Genomic DNA, 25,713 nt, shown 5'->3' on the forward strand with positions numbered 1-25,713 from the left:
ACATACTCTAAGCCCTTCATTTTACAGATGAAGTCACTGAGCCACAGAGAAGCTGAGGGTCCTGCCCAGAATCAAATGTTAATTCACGGAGGATCTGGGAATAAAATCCAGGCTCCTGTCTCCCAACATGTTTTTCATCATTAGTTTAAGAATATCTCAGAAAGTCTGAAATCAGGTGAAAATGTACTAATGAATGTGGCTGCCCCTTAAAGCATGGAATTGAAGAAATATTAGAAATAAATTTAAGGGCCTGAGTGTGTCACCGAAGGATATGACACCATATACGTGACCTACTTGGGAGTGGGGGGAAGTACAGTAGAATTTTTAGTAACTTTCTTAATCACAGCAGTTCATTTTCTCTGTACAACTTTCTTTTCAAATATTCTCTGAAACTAATTGGCATTAACAATGCTGATCTTAGTAAATAACCCTCCAGAGGCGTGATGTGTACACAGGGAATAGTATAACATGGGTGCAGAATAATGGTCTCCCTCTCTCCTTTTTGTCCTTTTCCTAATCATCATTAACATCTATATTCTTCGACTTTGTTGAATTAAAGTTGCAAGAGATGGCCGTAAATAAAGCAAGTTAGGTATGTGCCTCCCTCGTTCTGCCCATGCAGCTTCTGTTCCGTTTGCAGCTGTGAGCCACGTAAGACTCTCAAGACCAAGCACTCATGAGTGCCTGGGAGCAAGTAGCCTGTGAAGGGAGGACTTTATTCCTGGATGTATTAAAAGCAGAGTCCCACCTACACCTCCCTCCTCTTCCCATTTATAAATCTACTTCTCCAGGGATCTACAGATTTTTGGGCTATATTTTTAGTCTGTTGATAATTTGAGAAAGTCTCCAAGGATCTAAGTCTTGGATGGGTAGGAGTCAGTTCACTCAGTCTTTTTTGAATCCCTAATTGATGTTCAAAACCAGTCTCAATTCTGCATCTGGATGGGACATGCATGTTGAAGTACAGTGTGATGGATAAGAGCACAGATTCTGGAACCAGATTGCCTGGGTTCAAATCTCCGCTTCTCTCATTACTAGGGTTATGTGACCTTGGACAAGTCCCTTAAATGCATCGGGCCTCAGTTTCCTAATCTGAATCCGTATCATAGGGTTGTGTGAGCATGCAGTTGAATGAGCTAGTATCTATTCACAGAAAGTGCTTAGAGCAGTACTAGGTGCACAGTAGTGTTTAGTAAATGACTATTAAGTAAATTAAATCAGCCTGATTAGAATTGCCTCCAGGTGCAAAGCTCTATTCCCTTTAGACACTGTTAACACACAAGATCTTAAGGGCTGTAGGTTTAAGGAAAAGGGGCTTCCCCGCCTCGCCTGGCTCAATTCTACACCACAACCTTTTTATTCTATTGAATTAAAAAGCAAGTAACAGTGGGTCTTGACTTTGAACACCAAAGTTTATCAAGCCTCTTTCCAGCTCGACGAACGAGTCCACCTACTTCTCTCTTTATGCGAAAGGAAGAACAGCGACGCTGATAAATACATTGAGTGGCCTGGAGCAGGTAGCTTGCTCTGTCAGGATCACTTTTGTGTGACTGCTGGGATCGCTGCAGTCTGCCCTGTAACTTGCTAGGTCCCTCTTGTACACAAGCCCAGGGCATTCGCGTCGGTTCCTGGTGAGGGGGTTTCCACACGGTGGCCCTGGTTGCTTCAGGGGCTGGGCTGTGGGAGAGATTAATGGGAAGTGAAAAGAGAAACTGTTGTGCTTAACCGGCAGAGCTGTTTGGAGTGTGACTCTTCTTGTATTTAGGGAAAAGATTACTCATGAGTATTTTCTTCCATAGAATATAAAGAACCTCAAATTACTACTTGCATCCCCCACCCCCTTCTCACCCGCCTCCCTCCATTGCAGCGTGTCCTCTGCAGAAACTTCAGCATTTTACTCTCATTTCCCCTCCCAAGCGGGATTCAGTTCTGTATTTGCTTTGGGGCCCTTGTTTCCAATAAGCCACCCTGTACTTTTTCCTGTTTCTGCCTGAGCATCTTCTGCTCTCTGGACCTCTCACCTCCAGGCACCTTCCTAGGCCCGAGGGACCAGACCCTGACATATGTCCCCAAATGGGAACTCCCTGTGTGAAGGAGAGGAAGGTCCATAATAACAAATTGCAGTGCCATTCTTGTTCAAAGGTGACACCATTGACAGTAAGGAGTTAGGTTTAAGGTTTTTACCAGTTTGAAAATGGAGATTTTGCTGGGCAACCCTCACTGCCACTCCTACCTCCCTGTGATTCCAGATACGTGTTTTCAAGGTCATTGGAGAGAGTTGGTACTTCCCATATCCATGGACTGTTTTTAATAGGCATCACTTTCTGGCCAGTCAGGAGTCAAAAACAAAAACCTTTAGTGACTGTATTTTTTTCTAAAGATCATAAAGCAGTAACGCACCATAAATTATTTGAAATTCTCATTTGTTTCCATGTGAAAAAAAAATTATCCTAAAAACACCAAGAAAAAAAAAAAACCCTTAAATGCTCATCTCTAATGTTCCAGTGCCCAGTAGTTGTTTTTTTGGTGCACTACAAAAAACGGGTTTTGGTTTTGGGGGCTTCCACAGGTGTAGAGTAAGCCAACTACCATTCCTCAAAACTACACTTTGCAAAGGAGCATTCCAAGTGGCTCCAGGGCATTTGAGCCGTTTGTTCCCCACTTCAGCAGGTAGGAAGAGCACCCCGTGTCGCAAAACAGATTGTTCTTTGGCATGCCTGCTTTAGGATGAAAGGTGATTTTTTCCAGGATCAAACTAAGGGACATTTTTATAACACACTTGTGAAGTCTTCTTAGCAAGTTTAAGTAACTTATATTGAAAGACAGAAGCTCCTCTTAGCAACACTGATGCCATTGCTCTATTTGAACTATTTGAACTATTGATTCACACCATGTGATTTTAGAGAATGAAGATCCATTGAACATCTAGCTTCTTCTGACAAGCAGTTCTTAAATTTGGTCTCATGTCTCCTTTTCATTCTTAAAAAGTAATGGAGACTCCAAAGAGCTTTGCTTATGTGGGTTATAGCTATCTGTAGTTACCATATTATTATATAAATTAAAACTGGGTATTTACAAAATATGAATGTAGCAAGTAAAATAGTAAGTCAACTCTATATTAATGCAAACATATTTTAAAATACATTTTCCCAGACCAAAAATAATTTGTGAGAAGAGTAGCATTGTTACACATTTTTGAAAGACTCTTGAAAGCCTGGCTTAATGGAAGATGACTGGACTGTCATCTCTGTTTCTGCATTCAATCTTTGCAAGATCACAATGTCATATGCCTTCTAGAACATTCCACCTAAGAATGAGAGCAAAAAAGGCAAATAATTAATATTGTTATGATAAGATGTTTTACTTCATAGGCACCCCACAAAGGTCTCAGGAACCCTGATGGGTCCCGAGATCACATTTTGAGAACCACTGTTCTAACTTATCAAAGATTTCCCACAGCAGGAAAATAAAATAAAACTATAGACTCACAGGCTTCCAGAGAGCCAACCTGAGCCAACCTCTCAACCTCTGCTCTGTACCCCTCTCCTGCCCACTTGGGTCCTACTCAGAGTTCAAGTACCACCCCACCAGGAAGCTCTCATGTCAGTGAGTAGAATAAAAAGGCAGAAGACCTCGTATCCTTACTTTGCCCTGTTATTCGCAGAGGCCAGCCTGATGGTTTCCCAGAGGCTGAGTGAATTGCTCTTCCTGGAAGAAGTGTCAGGGAACATTTCATTAGTTGGCAGCTTTGGAAGGTCAAGCCCAGCTCTGGAACATTCTTTCTTCAGAAGGACGCTGGGCTGCAATCAGATCAGCTCTGAATCTGAGGACCCTCCAACCACACTGACACGTGTCACAGTTCTGAGCCCCCAAGGGTGCCTTGGGCACCCTGGAACAGCCCCTGGAACTGGGCAAGGAAGGGCAGGTCTCTAAGACCTACCATCCCTTAAACACATAAAAAAAGGATCTTTTTCTCATTTTGCCTCTAAATAAAAGCAAAAGTGTTAATCTGACAGCACACCCCAGAGTAGGGTTTGGTGTACAAACTGCTCCCTGAACCCCTCTTAGAGGCTGCTTCTGGGTTTGGAGAAGCCCCCAGTGGGGCGGCTCAAACAAGGGCTGGAGAGGGGACTCAGTTGAACAGAAGGGCTCTTGAGATGTGGAGACTCAATTTTGTTAACTATTCAGAGATCTTCTCCCTTTATTCCAGCTGTCTAACTGACAAGACCTTTCTCTCTTTCTTTCTGCCTCACGCTCTCTCCAACAGGCTTGCAGCCAATTTACTGGAGCAGGGATGACGTAGCCCAGTGGCTCAAATGGGCTGAAAATGAGTTTTCTTTAAGGCCAATTGACAGCAACACATTTGAAATGAATGGCAAAGCTCTCCTGCTGCTGACCAAAGAGGACTTTCGCTATCGATCTCCTCATTCAGGTGAGAGTCTGGACTCTTGGCATATGCTCAACTTGGAAAGTCTGTTAGTTAGTGGTTGATCTTTACCACCCCTCACCCTGCCCAAGAAATCCCAATAGTGAGTCATCACAAGGAAGGGATGACGATGGAAGGAAGTTGAAGGAAGATTATGCTGGCATGAGCCAGTTTGAGGAAAGAAGAGGAAGCGTTTACAGACCAAGGGGGAGAATTTTAAGCTTAGGAGAGGAACCCAGTTTAGTCCTACGGGCACTGAAACTTAAGAGCTCTAACTGTGTCACTAAGAAGTAAAAGAAGGCTGGCCATGGTGACTTACTCCTGTAATGCCAGCACTTTGGGAGGGCAAGGAGGGTGAATTGCTTGAGTCCAGGAGTTTGAGACCAGCCTGGGCAATGTAGCAAAACCTCATCTCTACAGAAACTTTAAAAATTAGCTGAGTGTGGTGGCACACACCTGTAGTCCCAGCTACTCAGGAGGCTGAGGTGAGAGGATTGCTTGAACCAAAGAGGTGGAGGCTGCGGTGAGCTGAGATCGCACCACTGCACTCCAGCCCAGGTGACAGAGCGAGAACCTGTCTCAGAAAAAGAAAAAGATGCCATTCTGGCCCTTCGACTCTCTAAAAGTGATACCTGAGAGTGAGTGCAGGCTGTGAACTGCTCACCTGAAAACAAAGAGAGGAAGGAGAAGGACATAGAAGGGCTAGAAAAGAAAGTAGAAGTGGGGGAACTGCCGATAAAGACTGGGAAATGGGAGATCCTAGTAGCCAAGGCCAGTTTAGAAAGGCTTCAAGTGGTTTCCCTTAGAAGCAGGACTCGTTTGAGGTAATGCATCTTGTAGCCTGTAGAAATCCTAAAAAATACAAGCACAGGTCTCCTCTGGTTCATCTGACTCAGAAAGCTTGTCTAATTAAGGGCTCCTGAGACCGCATTAGACGATTTCAATTTAGTAACAAACATCTCTACCTGCAAAGTGTATTACTCGTGTGGATAAGGCTTCAAAGATTTGTCTCAGTTTCATTTCCTAAACCCTGTGGATATTTAGAAGGTATCTGTCTGGAAACTACATATGTCAAAGGGGAACTGTGATCTCAAATTTATGCCTCTTGCGGGATTAGTTACTGAAGTACTCAAGGCCCTCCTTTTACTGAATCCCATTGCAGATCTCGACTCTGATGTAACTTGACAAAGGGTGAGGATCCTGCAGAAGGTCTTGGCGTAGTCCCTAACTATGTTCAACCTTTATTTACTCCTGGAGACCTGCCAGAAGTTAATAAACTAACCGTCATGAGGAAACATCCCTCATTATAGGAGATGAGATAAAGCCCCAGCACCCATATCTCCCCTGTTCTTCCCAATTGCCACAGACCGTTTATATGAAGAAATGCTAAAGGAGAAGTTCCCCAAAGTAAGAGATGTTATTGAAACTTGAAAATTTGCATCTCCAAAAACAAGTAATTTGAAAGGGATACAAACATACCTGACATATTGTGTCTCAGATCATCAATTCTTTATGTAATCTCACAGTAAGAAAACTATAAAACAACTATATAAATAAATAAAACTATCCTAAATAGTTCTTTTGAACTTATTACAAAATAATTCCCTTTTCTATTCCAGTGGAAACTCAGAGATATACTCAAAGAGGCAATGTTATATATCTGGAGGAAAAATCCCTACCTCTTTAGTGTTCCAATGAAACCATTCATGTAAAGCAAACAAAGGAAAATACAGTGGTGGGTTTTGACTTGATTTGACTTGGACCTTGGGCAAGTTTTCCTCCCAAGTCTTCATAAATTTCCCCTTCATCCTATCTCAGGTGCTCCTTTTTATAGCTGGTTTATTTTCCTCCACAGTGACCTCTCAGCGTTATTTGTGAAACTGGGTTCTCTCTGCTCAAAGCTATGAACAAAGATACGTGAAAATCTGTCCTCAGTTCCTTGCCACTTTGTCCAGAGTCTTTGTCAGGTGGGCCATGTGAAAGATGGAGCTGCTGTCGAGGAAGTTACTGTCCGGTTAGAGGCAAGATTGCATTGATCTAAAGGCCAAAGAAGGATGGAGGAGGGCGAGAGCAGAGTAGGATGGGTCTCAGGAGAGAAGGAATGGAGTTCATTTGGACCATGAAGAATGGGTGGGATTGAGTAGGCAGAGGGTAATTGGAACAGCATCACCAAGTATATTTGGTTGATGGTGAGAATGCCTACCTGACGAGTAGAAGAGGCAGAAAAGGCAGGAAGGCCTGATAAGCCTGATGCATTAGAATGGATGTTGAGATGCTCTAGATCACAGTTAGGAGGTGGCAATAGACATTCATTCCATGAGTATTCACCAAGCAACTCTATGCCAAAGGTACACAGGTACAGGCTAAGGGAGTTCAGAGATTACAGGGGCCATTTCTAGCTGGATTATCGAACAGACCTCATAGACATGGTAATGGAGCCTGACTTCGAAAACTTGGAGAGGTAAACAAGAAGGAGATGTAGGCCAGCATACATGGAAGAGGAATTCAGAGAGAAGGCTGCACATGCTAGACACTCCCTTTGAAACACGGTCAAACATCACTCACCATACCTCTCCGGATTGTCTGATTGCCTCCTCACATTTCAAACTGGTGGACTGTCTCCTGGAAGGTGTCTCTTGACTCCCATCCCTATTTCCCTAATTCCACTCCACCTTCCTTTCTCCCATCTTGTTCTACCTCCGTCTGGGCTAGGTGCTGTTTCTCTTTTATCTTAGAGCATTCTCTACCTCTGTCATGGCCCTTGACACATACACACACACGCACATACAGTGTTATATACATTGATGATTGTTTGCTACTCTGGATCCCTCCCCTAGAGTGGAAAGTTCAATGTGGGCAGTGATTGTGTTCTATTAAGCCGCCAAGTCTCCAGTACCTAACAGCAGGGCATGGCATCCAGGTGGCACTCAACAAATGCAGGTTGAATGATGACCCAGTTTGACAGTACCCAGGTTAAGAAGTTTGCATTTTATTTTGCAGGTAATTGGAAACCACTGGAAAGTTTTGGTCAGGAAAAATATGATTGGAGCTCTCTTTTTGCAACAGAGATTTGCCATCAGTGCATAGGGTAGATTCATTGGCTTACTTAAAGCAAGAAAGCTAGTTAGAGTCCTTGCTGTGATCCTAATGGGAGGCAATGAAGCCCAGACTGGATCAGTGAGATCAAAATAATACTCAGGCCCAAAGTAGCTAGCTAAGATAGGGAGCTGACCTGGAAGTAGTGGTAAGAGTTCATTTTTGAGCACGCAGTGCCAGTACATTCAAGAAGACTTGTCCTGTTCTCCAGTTGGAAGTCTAAAACAAGAGGCAGGCCAGAGCTGGGAATAATAGATGTGAGCATCATACATCATCTCCATTATGTAGAATTTTATGAGCTGGGGATAAAGATAAATTTATACTGAAGGTAATTGAATTAAGGCACCCACTAGAAAGCCATGGACAGAATTTCAAGGTGATGCCTGCCAGCAGGGCCTACGGGAAAACTTATCACAGAACACAGGAGTATTGTGAATGGGTTTATAAGACAGAACTAAGAAGGAGTTGAGAAGCCCCGTCTCATGAAGGGATCACCCAGCAAGAGGAGGAAGGCCACAGGCATTCTCCTTAGGCAGGGGCAAGATCTAGATTGAAAATCATTTTTATTTTCCAGATGTAACATTTGTCACTGTTTCTTCTGACATGGGCTTTCGGCTTTAGCAGTTTGGTGTAGTGGAAGTCCTCAGGCCTGGGTTCTACACCTGGCCCTTCACAAATCACATCACTTCACTTGGCCTTATTTTCCTCATCCACAAAATGTGGTTCTCACCACATGGATCCTAAGCTCCTTTCCATCCTTAACAGTTCAGCCCAACTTCAACACTGAAACAGTGTTAAGTTTCTAGCAAACAGTGTAGCTATCTATGCTGTCTATATATGGAAACAACATTCCTTAACACAACTCCTCTCCAATGTAGAGAGGAGAGCACTGGACTCAATGAGTTATAATTACCTGAAATACGATTATACCTTAAGTCAAATACAGTAGACTCCCTGAATGCCACATTCTTTGACCAGCTTAACAAATTACATTTATCACATCCACTTCCAGGATAAGAATCCTCCATTTTCAACCCCTAGGATAAAGCAGGGAACATTTGCCATGTGCTTTAAATAATTATATGGTCTCTAACTGGAAGATTTCAAGGTTGAAGACAAATGGGATATTTCCTTTGGAATAGTCTCCCAGTTGGAGGATGTAACAGATGACAAATTTATAACATTTGTAAAGTTGAAGAATAAATGGAAGGGATCCCACTTTTATAAAACTTCACCTGAACAGAATAATTTTACATAGACCTTGGGCTACTAGATAGTTATCACATTAACTTGTTCTTGTTCTGAAGTAGTTTAAATTCAGAGAGGTATTTGATTACTTGACTACTTTGAGACTCGGAGAAGACACATTGATAGGAAGGAACGTCTAGACTGGTTGGCGTTTGTATTAACCCTTACTTAGGGTTATCCATTGCATGACATTCAGGTGGAATGGATTTAGGTACCCATTATTTTCTATGAACAAGGAAACCCACAAGTTATTATCAATTTAATTCATGTTACGCTCACTTGCTATCAATGCTAAAAAAGGGAAAGAAACATATGTTCAGAGTTCCTTCAATTCAGCAAAAATGTATTGGGGATTTGCTAAATATATTGAGGATTTTAGTAGACTAAAATCTGCAGTCTTTTCATATACTAGAGTGTGATTTTGCAAATTGTTTCTTCCCTTTCCAACCCACCAGAACCTTTGTCTTTGGAAATATGCTTTGCTTATATTTTTCAAATATAGTAAAATTTTCTTTCAAAGTTAAACCAAAAATACTGGTCTTTACATCATATTTCTTGAATCAGTTGGCCTATTAATTTCTATTAAGCAATGGTAGGTTTGCCAGATTGAAGGACTGTGTCAACTGGCTGTTTTAGAATTAAGTCACAGAATCCAAGCATATAGGTCACAAAAGGGAAATTGTAGCCCTGAAACGTGGGAGTTGTAGCAGGCATGACCCTTGTCTGAAGACACCAGAGTTGGCTTTTTCTTTACTGTGTCTTTCAGCAAGCAAAAAAAATGTGTATCACACGTCAGAGAAATGCTTAGATAGGTCACTTATGGGAAAGTCATTTTCTTTCTTTCTTTTTTTTTTTTTAAGACAGAGTCTCGCTCTGTCGCCAGTCTGGAGTGCAGTGCTGCGATCCCAGCTCACTACAACTTCTGCCTCCCGGGTTCAAGTGATTCTCCTGCCTCAGTCTCTTGAGTAGCTGGGACTACAGGTGTGCACCACCACACCTAGCTAATTTTTGTATTATTAGTAGAGATGAGGTTTCACCATGTTGGCCAGGATGATCTTGATCTCTTGACCTTATGATTTACCTGCCTCGGCCTCCCAAAGTGCTAGGATTACAGGCGTGAGCCACTGCGCCTAGCCATCATTTTATTTCTTAGGCTCTTCACTTGTCCCATTTGTGAAGTGGAGGTGGTCTCCCACTCTGCTGTCATGTACTTGAAAAATGCAAGTTTTAGCAATGTTAGGGTTCTACTTTAAACTTACTAAACTTGGGAAGTTAAAAGTTGGAGAGACCTAGGGAGCCCTGCAGATGACGCTAAACATTGGTCATACAAGTTGATGTGATGGTAACATAGGGAAAACCAACTGCACAGTGCTTCCTTTAAACACATACTTATTTTATAAAGTTCTGTGTTCTCGGGAGCTTGTTTTGTTTATCTTACCTTATATTCTATATCCAGCTGTAATTGTCTTACTATATCTGTTTTCTAACAGATTTTATTCTTGTCTTAAATATAATATTTAAATTTTCCCACAACCTGTTCCTTTTTTCTCAGGGTCTCTGTGTATAAGACATAAATATTAAACCAAATTTCAAATATTTGTTGCTAAGTAAAAGACTAATTTATTTTTGTGGTCACAGAAGGCACTCCATATTAAATTAAAAGGTTCATTCAACCGGTCTGCAAAAATGCATTGAATGGAATGCTTAGAAACTGGGACCAGGCCGGGCGCAGTGGCTCACACCTGTACTTCTAGCACTTCAGGAGGCCGAGGCAGGTGGATCACGAGGTCTGGAGATCGAGACCATCCTGGCTAATATGGTGAAACCCCATCTCTACCAAAAATACAAAAATTTAGCCAGGCATGGTAGCACACACCTGTAGTCCCAGCTGCTCGGGAGGCTAAGGCAGGAGGATTGCTTGAACCCAGGAGTTGGAGGTTGCAGTGAGCCGAGATCACACCATTGCACTCCAGCCTGGGCAACAGAGTGAGACTGTGTCTCAAAAAAAAAAAAAAAAAAAGAAAAAAGAAACTACGACCAAGCAGAGTTAGAAAACCAAGCAGTCCTTCATTACAGGAATGGGCATGTTATGCACTGGTGTTTTCACTGTTGAATTTATTATATAAGTTAAGGGACCAAAGCCTAGGGCTTCATCCTGAACCCATCAAAGGTAGAAAGGGTCCAACAGAGAGAACATTCTGACACATCTAAAAAAAAGTACCTCTCCCACACCAGGCATACTCTCACTTAAAAAAAAAAAAAAAATGGCCAGAAGGAAACCGAAGCCTCTGAATAAAAATCAAAGAGAAGAGAGAGCTGTTTGCAAATTTAAGAATGTGTTACTTAGATAATCTACGTGTAAGATTACGTACATAGCAAATCATCACCTGAAAAATGCAGATTTTAATAATGTTAGGGTTCTACTTTAAACCTACTAAACTTGAGAAGTTAAAAGTTGCAAAACCCCCCTGGGAGAGGCTCTAGGTAGCATTGCAGATGATAAGAAGCATTGATTCCAGCCTTCTGAGAACAAGTAGTATAAAATAAGAACTTTTAAACTAATGATACCCTTTCACTGATAATTCTATTCCTAAACAAATAGCCGAAGGAAGCCATCCAATAGTGGGCAAAACAGGATGCCCTTAACAATTCTATTTATAGTAGTTAAAAACTAGAAATTCTCCAACCACCCCCAGTGTGGGACTAGCTAAACACACTTGGGGAAGGTAAATATCATAGGATACACGGTAGCCTCACAGCCATTCGTTCACTCACTCATTTATTATTTCTTCAGTAGATTATGCAGGGCTCTGCAGGTCATATTCAGAATTTTACATGTTTGTTTGAAGACAAGTAGAAGCCATTTGTTTTAAGCAGAGGGTCGGCGTGGCAAGGTACGGAGGTGAAAAGTGGAGGCGGGGCCTCTTAAGCTGCAGTCTAGGAGCAATGGTTGTGATATTAACTAAAGTGAGGCTCACTGAGAGAGGAGGTGGTTCAAGAAACAGATAAAAGGCAGAGTCTGCAGGTCTTGGTGACCAATTTGATGTGAGATGAAAAGAAGAGAGGACTTAACGATTACTTCCAGGTTTTTGGTCTGATCATCTGAGCATTTACTGACCTAAGGAACACCATCTCATTTGTAAAGATATTTGTGTTAGACACATCAAATGTATGGTGCCTATATGACCTCCAGGAGGAATTACTTAGGAGATCATGGAATGTGGTTCTGGAGTTCAGAAGAAGTGCCTGGCTGGAGTAGATTTAGCATAGACGAGCCGATTGAAGCTGTGGGAGTAGATGAGGTTGCCCAAGAAGAAGGGCTGGTGAGAGACCTGGGGAACCTTACTGCTGAAGGGCTGGAGAAGGAGGAAGAGCAGAGAAGTAGGCAGAAAACCAGGACAGGTGGAAATCTCTGAAGCCATGGAGTATTCTAAGAGAAGGGAAGTAGAGATGTCGGTAAGGATGTTGCTGAGAAGTCAGGCAGTTCCCCAAGTACCAACCATTGCCCTTTGGATCTGACAACAGGGAGGTGACCTGAGCAAAAGCAGATTGGAGAAGGGTGGGAGCGGGACCCGGAATGGGAAGGTGAGGAAGTGGTGAGAATGGTGTTGGACAGCTCCCCTGGGAAGCTTGGCTGTAAAGGGAGGAGAGAAACAGAAGCAGGACGTGACAGGGAGGATGGGGACAAGGGGCGTGTGCATGTGGACAGGAAAAAAACTTGAAACTGCTTAAAAGCTAAAGGGAAGAAACCCAACAAAAGAAGTTGGCAATATGACCACAAATGGGGACTGTAAGAGCTAACTGTAAACTGGAAATGTCTATGAAATGATGTCAACTGGAGGAAAAAAATCCCATCCATATGAATGCGACTTTGTAAAACTTATGCATGTGCTTTAAATACAAAAGTACTGAAACAAAGAAAACATTTTTTTGCCAGATTTTGTGAGACATGTCTGTTCACACTTATGACAATTGCAAGAGACACCATCCATTGAGTGTTTATGATGGCAGACGTGGGGCTGGTGCTCTGCACATACCATCTCATTTAATCCTTACAACAACCCTGCCAAGTCTGTGGCACAGTTCTCATTTTACACACAAGAATACTGAACTAAGCCCTGAACTGTGGCTCGGAGAAGAAAATAGCTTCCCTAAGGGCATACAGTTGACAAACAGAGGAACAAACAGAGGAACAAGATTCAAACTTGGGACTCCCTTGCTCCAGAGCCCAAATTCTTTCCTCTAAAATTAAGTAACTTAAATAAATTTAACCCCCCTCAACAGCGTCTTGCATGTTCTTTGTCCTTAGACATTAGTAAGATTGATCAGCCAAGTCACAGCAATATTGTTCACTCGCTCTCTCCTGTCCATTTGAAACACATTGCAATACAATAATGGAATTTAGGATGCTCAAAGAACATGCCTGGCTTGTCACGTAAAGATCACCAATGCAAAACTGTGTTTTGTTTCTGTGTGTGTGCCTGTGTGTGTTCGTGCGCATGCACCCAGGAGTATATCTAGATTTTATGGGCCCGAGGCTTACAATTTAGGCAATATGAATATTTCTAGAACTCTTCCCAGGGACCTGCGCAAGTGAAGGGCCCCAAAGCTCACTAGCTTCATGGCACATCTACCTCTGCACATGCTTGTGTTTACATGAACTGTGTATGTATGCGTGAAGACAGATGGAGGAACCAATGAAAACCATGGTTTTTTAACCAGTACGGCTCAGTTCCATTGAATAGTACAATAGAAGCCCTAGTTAGAACCAGTCACTGTGTTTCTTTTCTGGGAAGAGAGGGGAGATTTATTAAAAATCAAATGGGTGGCTGGGCACAGGGGCTCACGCCTGTAATCCCAGCACTTTGGGAGGCCGAGGTGGGCGGATGACGAGGTCAGGAGATCAAGATCATCCTGGCTAACACGGTGAAACCCTGTCTCTACTAAAAAAATACAAAAAAATTAGCCAGATATGGTGGTGGGCGCCTATAGTCCCAGCTACTCGGGAGGCTGAGGCAGGAGAATGGCATGAACCCGGTAGGCAGAACTTGCAGTGAGCCGAGATCGCGCCACTGCACTCCAGCCTGAGCGACAGCAAGACTCCATCTCAAAAAAAAAAAAATCAAAAATCAAACGGGTTATGAATTTTCCAAAAAATGCCCTTTGAATTTCAGCCATTAGCTAAGTTAGATATACAGTGCTGTGGCACATGCTCTTTATTTTCAGTAGGCAAATAAATATAACTTATTATTTTTAAATATATTCTTTATCCTAGAGACTGTTTCGGGGTTGGTTGGTTGGTTGGTTGGTTGGTTGGTTGGTTGAGAAAGGGTCTCACTCTGTCATGCAGACTGGAGTGCAGTGGTGCGATCACAGCCCACTGCAGCCTCGACCTCCTGGGCTCAAACAATCCTCCCACCTCAGCCTCTCGAGTAGCTGGGACAGTAGGCATGCATCGCCACACCCAACTAATTTTTGTATTTTTTGTAGAGATGGGGATCTCACTATATTACCCAGGCTGGTCTCAAACTCCTGGGCTCAAGTGATCCTCCTACCTCTGCCTCCCAAAGTGCTGGGATTATAGGTGTGAGGCATAGCACGTAGCCAGATTTTTTGTTAATAACACCTTTCGGATGTGATCTCCTCTCCTACATATATGAAAATTTGAAGAATACATCAAGAGAGCAGGCTGGGTGTTGAGGCATGAAGGGACACTGGAAATGGAAGAAGATGGAGGGCCGTCTTCATATACTTAGAAACCTGCTATAGACAAGACACATCTTCTGTGTTACTTCAGAAGCCAAAACTAAGAACCAAAGTACAGGGATTGCAGGGGAAGCCAGATTCCACCTCAGCAGAGAAACTTTCTATCAACTAGAGCTGTCCAAAAATGGTTTGCTTGTGCCGTGGCCAGCTACCCATCACTGGAATTACCCAGCCAAAGCCACTTCTTTCTGGGAGAAGGGGAGGTGGGAGACTTTTAGTGAGCAAAGTTTCAGTCAATCTAAGAAACCTCTAGAATCCTGTCTAGGTCTAATATTCCAAGTTATTATTGAGGCACGCTATCACTGCCAATCATATGCGCACAGTGCATGCACAGCAAGTGGTCCCTGTCCCCGTGGTGGTGATGTGTTTTTGCTGAGCCGGCCGCATTCCCTGACCGAGCCCCTGGTTGCTGAGGAAACATGTCTGTGCATGGAATGACTCAAATAAGGCCACACTCCTGGGTCTTAGAACTAAGTTTTTTCCTGGCCCAGTACCCGGAACCTCAGGTCCATGCTCCCACCCATAGCCACCTCATGGATAGCATTTAAGATAACTCCTGATACCTTATTAGTCTCGTAATAGGTTTATGGTCTAGGTAGGAAACTGGCTGAGTCCAGTTGACCTGCCCCTCCCCCTGCTTCCTCCTGCACACTCAGGAAGAACCCCTCTGTCCCTGCTCCCTTGGCCAGCGTCAGTATGGGAGGCTGAAGCAAGCCTGCGCAGAAGGGAGGTGTGCGGCAGACCACGTGTCAGCCCCCCAGAGGCTTAGCCCACCAGGTCAGGATGAGTTATCCAGCGAACCCAAGACTGGGAGAGTGACCTCAGTTAGCCTTCTTTACCCTTTTTGGAAGAGGAACATAAAGTTGGCCGTGACCCAGATACTCCTCTGTTCTCCATGTAAGACCTCCTTAGAGATCTACGCACCTGTCCTAAGCCACTGTAACAAGATCAGGAATAGTAATGATGGGAGTGTTCCCGGCGGCGGTGGTGGTGGTGGTAAAAGCAATGACTAGTGTTTACTGAGCTCTTCCTGTTTGCCTCACGCCATGATGAGCTCATTACATAGACCACCTTATTGAATCCTTACAATGATCCCACAAGGTAGATGCCATCAACATTGCCATTTTATAGATGAGGAGACTTAAGGGGCATGCCTGAGGAGGCACCAGTCTGACTCCAGAGCGTGCCCTCTTCACCATGCTGCTGTCTTTCCTCAGTTTCTCTCTCATGAAAACACAGAAGGAAAAGTCACCTGCCTGCTCTCCAGCCCTTGTTTGAGCCACCCCAAGCCCAGAAGCAGCCACCAAGAGGGATCCAGGAAACAGTTTGTGCACCAAACCCTACTCTGGGTGCTTCTTGTCCTTTCCCTCCTTTAACCCTCATAGCAAATGCTGGAGGTCAGTGCCATTATTTGCATTTTGCAGAGAAGTTCAGGGACTTGCTCAAGGTCACCTGGTGCACAGGAGTTGGGACTCCCACCCAGGCAGCCGTGCCCACCTCTGCAGTCAGCACCTCCCACCACCACACCAGCTCGCCTGGTTAAGTGAACCAAGCTGAACACCATCACAGACACTAAATTTATATTTCCTGGCCTCCCCTTCCAAAATGGATACACTAATTACTGACCTTTTTTTTTAGTAATAGTAATCATCAGGAACACATTTTTCAATGTTTTCATTTTTCTATTCCGCATACTACCAGAAAAAACATTGATAAAACCCAGCAAGTGTGAGGCCACGTAAATTAGCAAAAGTTCAGGAAGTCATTACACTAAACCAAAAGAAACAAAGTGTTGATTAGGGGCTTATTTTTGTATGAGATTAAAATATGAATCATTAAAATAGGACTGTATTTCAGGCTCCTTATCCCCGCCTCATCAGAGACATCACCATGACTACTAGGTTTGGATTCAATGAATTCCGAAGCCGTTCTCAGCTCTCAAATGCAGTCATGTGTGCCATGGTTCTCCCTTATACATAGCAGTTTCAAAAGTCTGGTCCAGGACACCTCTGTATCTTCCTGCCCATCTCCTTTTAATAAAATACCTAAGTGACATGGTGTCTGCAGGTCTTTGAAGTATTTTGCTTTATTTAGTCATGATACTAAGTAGTGGCAGAAAGTTACACTAACAGCAACCAAATTTCAAAGGCAGAGGAAGGAACAAAGTCAAGGCGAAAACACAAAATTCCCTCAGGAATCCCTTAGAATCGGGTATCCTTGGAGCTTTATTTAGTATCAGTGATAGAGGAGCGGGTGTGTGTAGAAAAAAAGAAATTAATATGGAACATTTCTCAGGTCCATGCTGAACTTGAAAGAAAAAATAATATAGCAATATCTTCAACCCAAAATATGCCTTGAATTTAAGTTGGTAATTAAAATATTTATTTAAAAAATCGCTAAAATTAGAGACAAAGGCCTGTTGTTTGTTATTACTGCTGACTGCCTATCTGTGTGTGGAGAAGGGTGTGAGGAGATAGTCAGAGGCCTGTGATATTTTAAAGATTAATCACCCACCCCTAAAGGGTTTTGAGGCACCCACCTGCATTTTCAACTTGGATCTAAGAGTCAAGGGGTGGGACAAGACCATGACACGTTTTGGGTTTGTTTTGATTTTGTTTTTGTTTTTTGTTTTGTTTTGTTTTTTGCTAATTAATCCTTGGACACTTCAAATACCAAATATATCAGAACAGAAAGGTGCCCGCTCAACCCAACCCCTACTATCCTCTGACTATGGCCTGACATCTCTAGATGATTTTCTAGAGACTGTGGAACCTTGGAACAATGCCTGTGTGCATTTTTAAAGGCGGGAAGCATCCCAGAACATGCCAGTTCCTTACAGAGTATCTTGAGTAGTTACCACCTCTAACTGGACTTGTGAATTTTTTTCATGTTTATTATTTTCCTGCCTAGGATTGAGGTTGGTTAAAAAGGCATATTTTTCTCTATAGGGAAGATTTCTATGAAGAATCTATGAGTTGTCATTAGAGCATTACAAATGTTCTTAATGACTTCATAATTCTTCGAGTAATCTGAAGTGCACGCTAAGATAGATGTAAAAAGAACATCCTCACAAATATAAGAGCAATAAATTGGGATCGTTTAAATTCCCTGCCATTGTTAGGCAGCTACTGAAGCAGTTCAGTAATGTGGGAAAATATTCAAAACCTAATGTGGAGGGAAGAGAGGATACTCAACTATTAAAAGCCTGATTCTAACTATAAAACTGTAGATAGTATTAACAGGGCTTCTGTATCTTAGTGATGGGATTCTAGGTAATGTTTTGTTTTCTTTCTGATTTTCTGCCTTTTTAAAACATTTCTGGGGCCGTGCACAGTAGCTTACACCTGTAATCCTAGCACTTTGGGAGGCCTAGGTGGGTGAATCACTTAAGCTCAGGAGTTTGAGACCAACCTGAACAACATGGTGAAACCCTGTCTCTACTGAAAATACAAAAATTAGCTGGGTGTGGTGGTTCACACCTGTGGTCCCAGCTATTTGGAGGGCTGTGGTGGGAGGATCACTTGAGCCCAGGAGGTGGAGGTTGTAGTGAGCTGAGATCGTGGCACTGCGGTTCAGCATGGGCAACAGAGTGCGACCCTGTCTCAAAAAAAAAAAAAAAAAAGTATATGATTTTCATGATCAAAAAAGTTTGATTTAAAACTTCACATAGCTGTGACCTTTTGAGTTTCAAGTGCTGCATTCGGGGTCCCGTGAGCTTGGTGAGGGTAGGCGGTGGCAGGCCTGTTTTCTCCCCAATTATATCTTTGGCACAGTGCCAGGCACATAGCTGCTCCGTAAATAATTGTTGGAAAAAAAATTTCCCATTTCCGGATTTTCCTTTCCTTTTTCTTTCCAGGTGATGTGCTCTATGAACTCCTTCAGCATATTCTGAAGCAGAGGAAACCTCGGATTCTTTTTTCACCGTTCTTCCACCCTGGAAACTCTATACACACACAGCCGGAGGTTATACTGCATCAGAACCATGAAGAAGGTACTGGAAGAGGCTTCTCTTTTCTTGCCTGAGGTTTAGACAAATCCAAGAAGTTTAATTGTTAACTTGATAAGCTGGTCTTATTCGTGTAAGTTCACTTTTCATTCAACAGACAATTACTGAGTGCTTACGATGTACAAGATACACTCTTGGTTCCCTGAAGCTCATAATCACAGTGAAGCAGTGAGATGGATGTACACAGAAGCACAGAAGTGTAACCGTATAGTAGGCACTGTAAAGGTGTGGTGGAAGGGTCAGTGACAGCCAGGTACAGGAAGCAGGGTCTGCTCATAAAGGAAGCAGCTCTGGAGTATGCCTTAGAGCAGTGGTCCCCAACCTTTTTGGCACCAAGGACCAGTTTTGTGGAAGACAATTTTTCTACCAACAGTGGAGGTGAGGGATGGTTTGGGATGACTCAAGTGCATGACATTTATTATGCACTTCATTTCTATGATTATTACATTGTAATACATAATGAAATAATTATACAATCCACCATAATGTAGAATCAGTGAGAACCCTGAGCTGGTTTTCCTGCAACTAGAGGGTCCCATCTGGGGGTGATGGGAGACAGTGACAGATCATCAGCCATTAGATTCCGTAAGGAGTGCACAACTAGATCGCTCACATGGACAGTTCATGATAGCGTTTGTGCTTCTATGAGGATCTCATGCCGCTGCTGATCTGACAAGAGGTGGAACTCAGGCAGTAATGCGAGCAGTGGGGAGCAGCTGTAGATACAGATGAAGCTTCACTCACTTGCCCACCGCTCACCTCCTGCTGTGCAGCCCGGTTCCTAACAGGCCATGGACGGGTACCGGTCAGTGACCTGGAGGTTGTGGACCCCACCTTAGAAATCCAGCAGGATTCTGATAAGGTTGAAGTGAAGAACATTCCAGGCAAAGAAAATGACATGAGGGTGGCTTAAGGCTTTTGGAACAGAGAGCAGTTAGATGACTTGGATTATAGAGCTTATCTTCCCCTACTCTTTTATTACAAAAAAATTCAAACATACTCCAAATAAAATGAAATAAATAAACCCCTCTGAGCCATCACCCTTGCCTTCACCATGATCACCATTTTGTCATTGCAGAGCTAGTTCAAGGGGCTTAGCTTGGAACCAGAGTGTGGAGAACTTTGATTTCCGGAGTAGGGAGGAAAGAAATGGGAAGTCATTGAAGGTGTTTTTAGCAGGGGGTAATAAAAGCTGGAGGAAGGAAAGAAAAACACCCAAATCTATGAACTCAGTGTTGGGTCAGGGCTTTCTGCATTAGGCATCACAGGAGGCTGGTTAGAGTGCACTCAGTGTCCGTGCTTATTTCAAGTGTCCCGGGTGTTCCTCTTAATCATTGATAGAAAGCAAAAGACCAGAATTTAATTTAGGCCCTGGACCTAGTTCCACAATAGGTGCTGGGGCCCGGAAATAGAGTATAAAAACCTTACTTGAGGCCGGCCGCGGTGGCTCACGCCTGTAATCCCAGCATTTTGGGAGGCCAAGGTGGGCAGATCACGAGGTCAGGAGATCGAGACCATCCTGGCTAACACGGTGAAACCCCGTCTCTACTAAAAATACAAAAAAAAATTAGCCGGGCATGGTGGCGGGTGCCTGTAGTCCCAGCTACTCAGGAGGCTGAGGCAGGAGAATGGTGTGAACCCAGGAGGCAGAACTTGAAGTGAGCCGAGATCACGCCACTGCACTCCAGCCTGGGTTGGGTGACAGAGCGAGACTCTGTCTCAAAAAAAAAAAAAAATACAAAACATTGAGCTGGGCATGGTGGTGGGCGCCTGTAGTCCCAGCTATTCGGGAGGCTGAGCCGAGATCACACCACTGCACTCCAGCCTGGGCGACCAAGCGAGACTCCGTCTCAGAAAAACAAAACAAAACAAAACCAAAAAACACCTTACTTGAACACCATTGCATTAAACAGTTGAACAGCTCGAGCACTCAGTGATGGATCGTGCCTCTGAGGGTCATGATACCCACATCCTCCCGCTCAGATCGGTCAGACAACAGACGTCCAGACGTGCACCAATTTCTTCATATGTACTTTTCCTTAGGTCCAGATTACTGGGGACCTCCAACCGTGGTCCCTTGGGGCATTTCCTTAAAATGATTGCTCATCCCCAAGAGCAGGGCTAACATTTTTGTTTGGTTGTTGGCAAACCAAAAGATGAGAAGTTTCTTGTTTTTCCTAATTAACGCTTCACAAAAGAGAGCCTGACTCCTGGCGACTGACATCACCTCCTTGTGCCAAGCATTTCACAGCAGGGCCCCTCGCTTCCGTGATGGAGAACGAACAGCATTTTGTGCAGGCTCACTGCCTTCCTCTCATCCTTTCCTCCCCTCACTCTACCCTTGCTAAATTTAGCAGCTGCCCTCCTCGCCCAATTCGGTTTTTCATTCTTTTGCTCTTCCTGCCATGTGCATTTCCGGCTTGCATAATAGCCAGCAGCCACTCTAGAGAAGAGGAGGTGGGTTTACTGAAGCTTGACATTAAGGCAAGAAATATATTACCTAGCCTGCCTTTCAGATACAAAGGGTATGGGATGGGTTTTCTTTCTCTCTCTCATTCTCTCTTTCTCTCATTATTTTTTTTTAAATCTCATTTGGAATTTCTAGCCCCATTTTATTCCTGAGTGTGATTGAAGGCTTATGGTCTCTCCTCCTCACAGATCCTTCCTCTTTTCCCCTTGGCCTGATTTGACTCAGAAGTAGGTGTGTTTGTTGTTCTCATTTGCAGGAGCTCAGCAATAGAGAAAGCTGGCTTACTTTGAGAGCTACTCTCAAACCAAGTAAATACAGATGTGCCACCGCATATGCCGTAATGAGCTTTCTCTCAAGTATTATGATGTCGGTAGTGGTGAGCTCGGTAGGTACGAGAATGGAGCTAATGAGGCTGAGGTCAAGGGTGTCATTGCTCTGCAGACCAGTTAGCTCTGCTTCAGACCCAGCTCTTAAAAGTAGAGCATTTTCAGAGACCATTCCTTAAAGCTGATGGCCAGGAAGCAAAGTCTGAGAACATATGTCCCCCTCCTTTGTCTATTCAGACAGGGCGCATGTGCTCCGATGAACAGATGCACACGACAAGGAGAGAAGTGTAGGTCTTTATCAGGTGGTATCCAGGGAGAACTGTCCAAGGCACAGAGGTGACATGAAGAGGTGGCCCTCTCCCTATCCCCCTGCCTTTCAGCTATATAGTGCCCTTGATGACAAAGAGAACAAGTAGAGAGGTGCGTGGATCAGCACAAGTTTCCTGCCTCCAGCTGCTTCCTCTCTCTTTCCCTTCTTCTCCACTGAAAAGAAAAAAATCCAGCTCAACGTAAATTGTTTCCAGAATCAATACTGTTACATTTAATTATGAAGGATAACAGATCATTGATGTGGGCATATGTTAACATACAGAAAGCTCTGGTTCTGAAAAAAAAAAATCTGTCAAGTGAAATTATACATACCAAATATTACTTCCCCAGTGATTTTTTTTACATAACTGGGAATACAGTTCCATATAAAAGTATGTTAACCCAAGATGACACATGTTGCTACCAACTTGACATAAGTAGGTAAGTGGGTAGGTAGGTAGGTGGGTAGGTGGATAGGAATGACAGAATGGAAAGAGAACAAGGCCCAACTCAGCTGTTAAGCAGCCTGGCACAGTGAAGCATGCACGGTCAAGTGCAAACACAAGGCATCATTCAACCGCCTTGTGATTTCACCTCATTGTGGCCACAAACTTAACCAGTTCAGACATTCATAATTTCACAGTGGGCATTTATGTCACAGTACAAATGTGTCTTGCTCCATCTAGCACCAGTTCCCCACATGTATCCTCTATGACTTTCTTACATTGAAATCATGCCTTCCTTAGTAGCCACGTGACAGTGCTAAAAGCTAGGAAGTTGGTGTTAGCTCAGAGGTTCCCCTCCATGCCCTGACAGTAGACGAGGATGATCATCCTGCTAATTCAAACTCTCTATATGTGAACATTCATTACCTCTATAATGTATTCCATTCTGAAATCACATCATGCCTTGAGCAAAGCAGTCCTCAGATTACACTTACCTCTAGAAAAACCAGCATTTTCACCCTTCTTCCTTACTTATCAGTTATGGGAAGGGAGGGTGATTTTATATAATTTGGTTAATCTTATAATTTTTCACCCATACCAACACACTTATGACAGTGACACAGGGCTCCATCAGTAAGTAAGCAGGGACTACATATCAGATATTCAGGCAAAACCAGAACCAGACCATCCTCAACAAACTGGGGTGAGTGGGTGTGTGTGTGTGTGTGTGTGTGTGTGTAAGTGTTTTAAAGGATGAGATCTGGAAGTCGGGAAACCAGGTCCTAACCCTTCATTCTGCCAGAACAGATCATAAGGGCTAAAGTTTCTCATTTCTCTGACTCTGTCTCCCCAGTTATAAGAAGGGGATTAGACTAAATGGTTTCTGCAGTCTCTTACAGCTCTCAAATCCCCACATTACATCCAAGGAATCTGAGTCTTCCTGGGTGATATGAAGATAAGACGTATTCCCTTCCTTCGGGGTCTTGAGCATCTAAAATCTAGAAAATCATAGCAGTGTCCTGCCTGGTGTTGCTCAGAAGCAGGAGAAAATCTCTTCTGTCCTGATTTGTCTCACCTTATTGAGAACTTCAGATAACATTGCCCCTCTGAGAGTGGCAGCAAGAGTAGTGTCATTCACTGATTTCATCATAAAAAGCTCAGTTTAAGGACATTCTTTTTCCTTGACTGTTATGACTCATTTTATCTTTGTAATATGAATTAGAATGCAGGTAGGTAGTTATGTAGAAAGGAGGTAAACAATGATATTACTTCTTTCACAAAAACCAGGAGGCAAAGCATCTTTAGAAATAGCAGACCAGCAAATGACTATAAAATAAATTTATTTTATCACCTTGCAGGTGTGTTGATAACTTCTTTTCATACCTTAGATTCTTTTATTTTGGGTTTTATCCCCATATATATATATATTTAATTGTCACTTGTCCTCTGGTGTTGGAACTACTTGAATATTGGCCCCCTTCAAGCTCAGTAGAAACATAAAATAGGCCTCCCTTCTGGGCTAAAGTCTCTGAATGGGACCAGCTCCGCAGAACTGCCCCATGGGACGGGATGTGCAGTCTGTAGGGAGAAGGAGCAAGATCTGGATTTCTCCAACGTTCTCATCCCATCACCCCCTTGGAGCTTGATAATTTCAGCTCTTCAGTCCCATCCTTTCCTCTGCCCCATCAAAGAGATTATGGAGCAGTGATTCTTAATCACTTTAGTGTGCAGATATTCACATATATGCAGGGCTGAGATTGTTTCTGTAGCACTGGGTGCAGTTTAAGGTGGCAGTTCTGCTCTGGGACAACTCTTTATCACGAGGTAAATGTGGAAATCGCAAGTGGTGAGAAATTTCAAGCCTCGAAGTACAATTGATCTCAGTTTTTCTTACAACTAGCACATGGGAATGGCTCGATAATTGAGAGAAGTCATTTCTTTGTGAGAGATGGAGAGGGTGGCGTGTGTTCTCTGATGGCCCACAGAAGTTTTATTTATATGATTGCTTTATTGAGGGGAATCGTACCTCTCCTGCCCCACCACCAAACCCAAGTGCCGAAAGACTGCTTTGGCAGAAGGAAATTGTATACAATTTTAATGAGATAATTAAAGAAGATGCGGTATATGAATCTGCTTCTTAATAACAAAAGAATAGCTAACAGTTATTGGGTCCTTGTTGTGTGCCGGCCCTGTTCTAAGTTCTTATATGTTTGAATCATTTAATCCTCACCACCACCCTATAAAAGAAGGTGATATTATTATCTCCACTTTATAGATGAAAAAATAAAGGTTAAGAGCAATAAAGTAACATGCCCCAAAATCAAGTAGCAACGCTGAGATTTAAACCCAGGTGGGGTTGATGCCAGTGCCTACATTCATTCCACTGCGCGGAATGAGGAGACCAAAATACATTTTCATAAATGTTTGTAGTGCAGGCGCCCTGAAAATAGAGCACATGATTGAAAGATGAGTAGAAGTTGTGGAGATGAGGACGCCAAAGCAGTTTTCAGGTCACCTGACTGGGGTACAGTGTGTGGCAGGTCCCCTGCTTACGTTACTGCCAAATTTATGCCAAAAAATGTCAAAGATGACTTTTGAGACTCCAAAGTATGTCTAGTTCATAATATTAAAAACTCTTGCTGAATTGGACTGAATTCACCCTTGTAGATGATTCACTCCCTTGGGATGGACCGGCTTAGCATCATGAAAATCTCCCAGCCTGTGAGAACTGTAGGTTCTGAGCCAGGCACCGGCTTCTGAGAGCAGAAGCACTGGCTGTCACCCACCCCCTGAGGAGATCACGCCTTGAAAGCTGGCCCCTCACTACAGTTGCTTAGTAGGCACCAGGTAGATGCAATCGTTAGCTGCTCAAGTCACATCCTGTCACGGTTGTTGTAAAACCACACGATTCTCTAGTTTTGCTGGAATCGTGTTGATGACTGCAGGGTCAAGGAGGCTGTGGGCTGGGGTTTGACATCTTCGTTACACATATTAACCGTGTAATACATGACGGAGCCAGAGAGCATGCTGGCACGTATATGCATGCACTCTAGATCCCCCGACTACCTGGGTCCTAATCCCAGCTCCCCAGTTTACTGGCTGTGTGACTTCAGGCAACTGCCTTGGGTCTCAGATCTCCACCTGTAATAGAAGGAAAATGACAGGACCTATCTCAAAGGGTTGACGTAAGAAAGAAATGAATCTCCAGCCTGGGCGACACAGTGAGACTCCGTCTCAAAAAAAAAAAAAGAAAAGAAAAGAAAAACAAGAAAGAAAGAAATGAGTTAATATGGAAAATGCCCTTAGAATAGCCAAGCACTCAGTAAATGTTACTCATTATCACGATTCAATATTTCTGACTATTATTTGGTTGTTTTCCCCCCTCTTTTTATGTAAATTTTTAATTGGGATGAAATACACAACATTTACCATTTTAACCATTTTTAGGTGTACTTCGGTAGTGGTAAGTCTATTCACAATGTTGTGCAGTTGGTTTTTCCTTCCACTTTTCTTAACCATTCTCAATATCGCAACTGCACGCACTTTGTGCAAACATCAGGTTTGTGCACCTTATACGTAGGGAAGGGCTGTTGCCTCCCTCGCTGTTATCCAAGAACACC

The 25,713-nt window shown here is 43.3% G+C and overlaps 1 protein-coding gene across 3 annotated transcripts in view; it reads left to right on the forward strand.

Annotated features, from left to right (window-relative positions):
- The window catches only part of ETV6 (ETS variant transcription factor 6), a 250,088-nt gene that overhangs the window by 189,986 nt on the left and 34,389 nt on the right, over positions 1–25,713 (forward strand). For all 3 annotated transcript variants that reach the window (XM_010370996.2, XM_030938568.1, XM_030938569.1), the window contains 2 exons: positions 4,268–4,432; positions 18,393–18,527. In XM_010370996.2, coding sequence (XP_010369298.1) covers positions 4,268–4,432; positions 18,393–18,527 — 300 coding nt within the window. The remainder of the gene's footprint in view (positions 1–4,267; positions 4,433–18,392; positions 18,528–25,713) is intronic.

This window comes from Rhinopithecus roxellana, chromosome 10, assembly GCF_007565055.1.
Source record: "Rhinopithecus roxellana isolate Shanxi Qingling chromosome 10, ASM756505v1, whole genome shotgun sequence".
In the NCBI taxonomy this organism is placed as follows: domain Eukaryota; kingdom Metazoa; phylum Chordata; class Mammalia; order Primates; family Cercopithecidae; genus Rhinopithecus; species Rhinopithecus roxellana.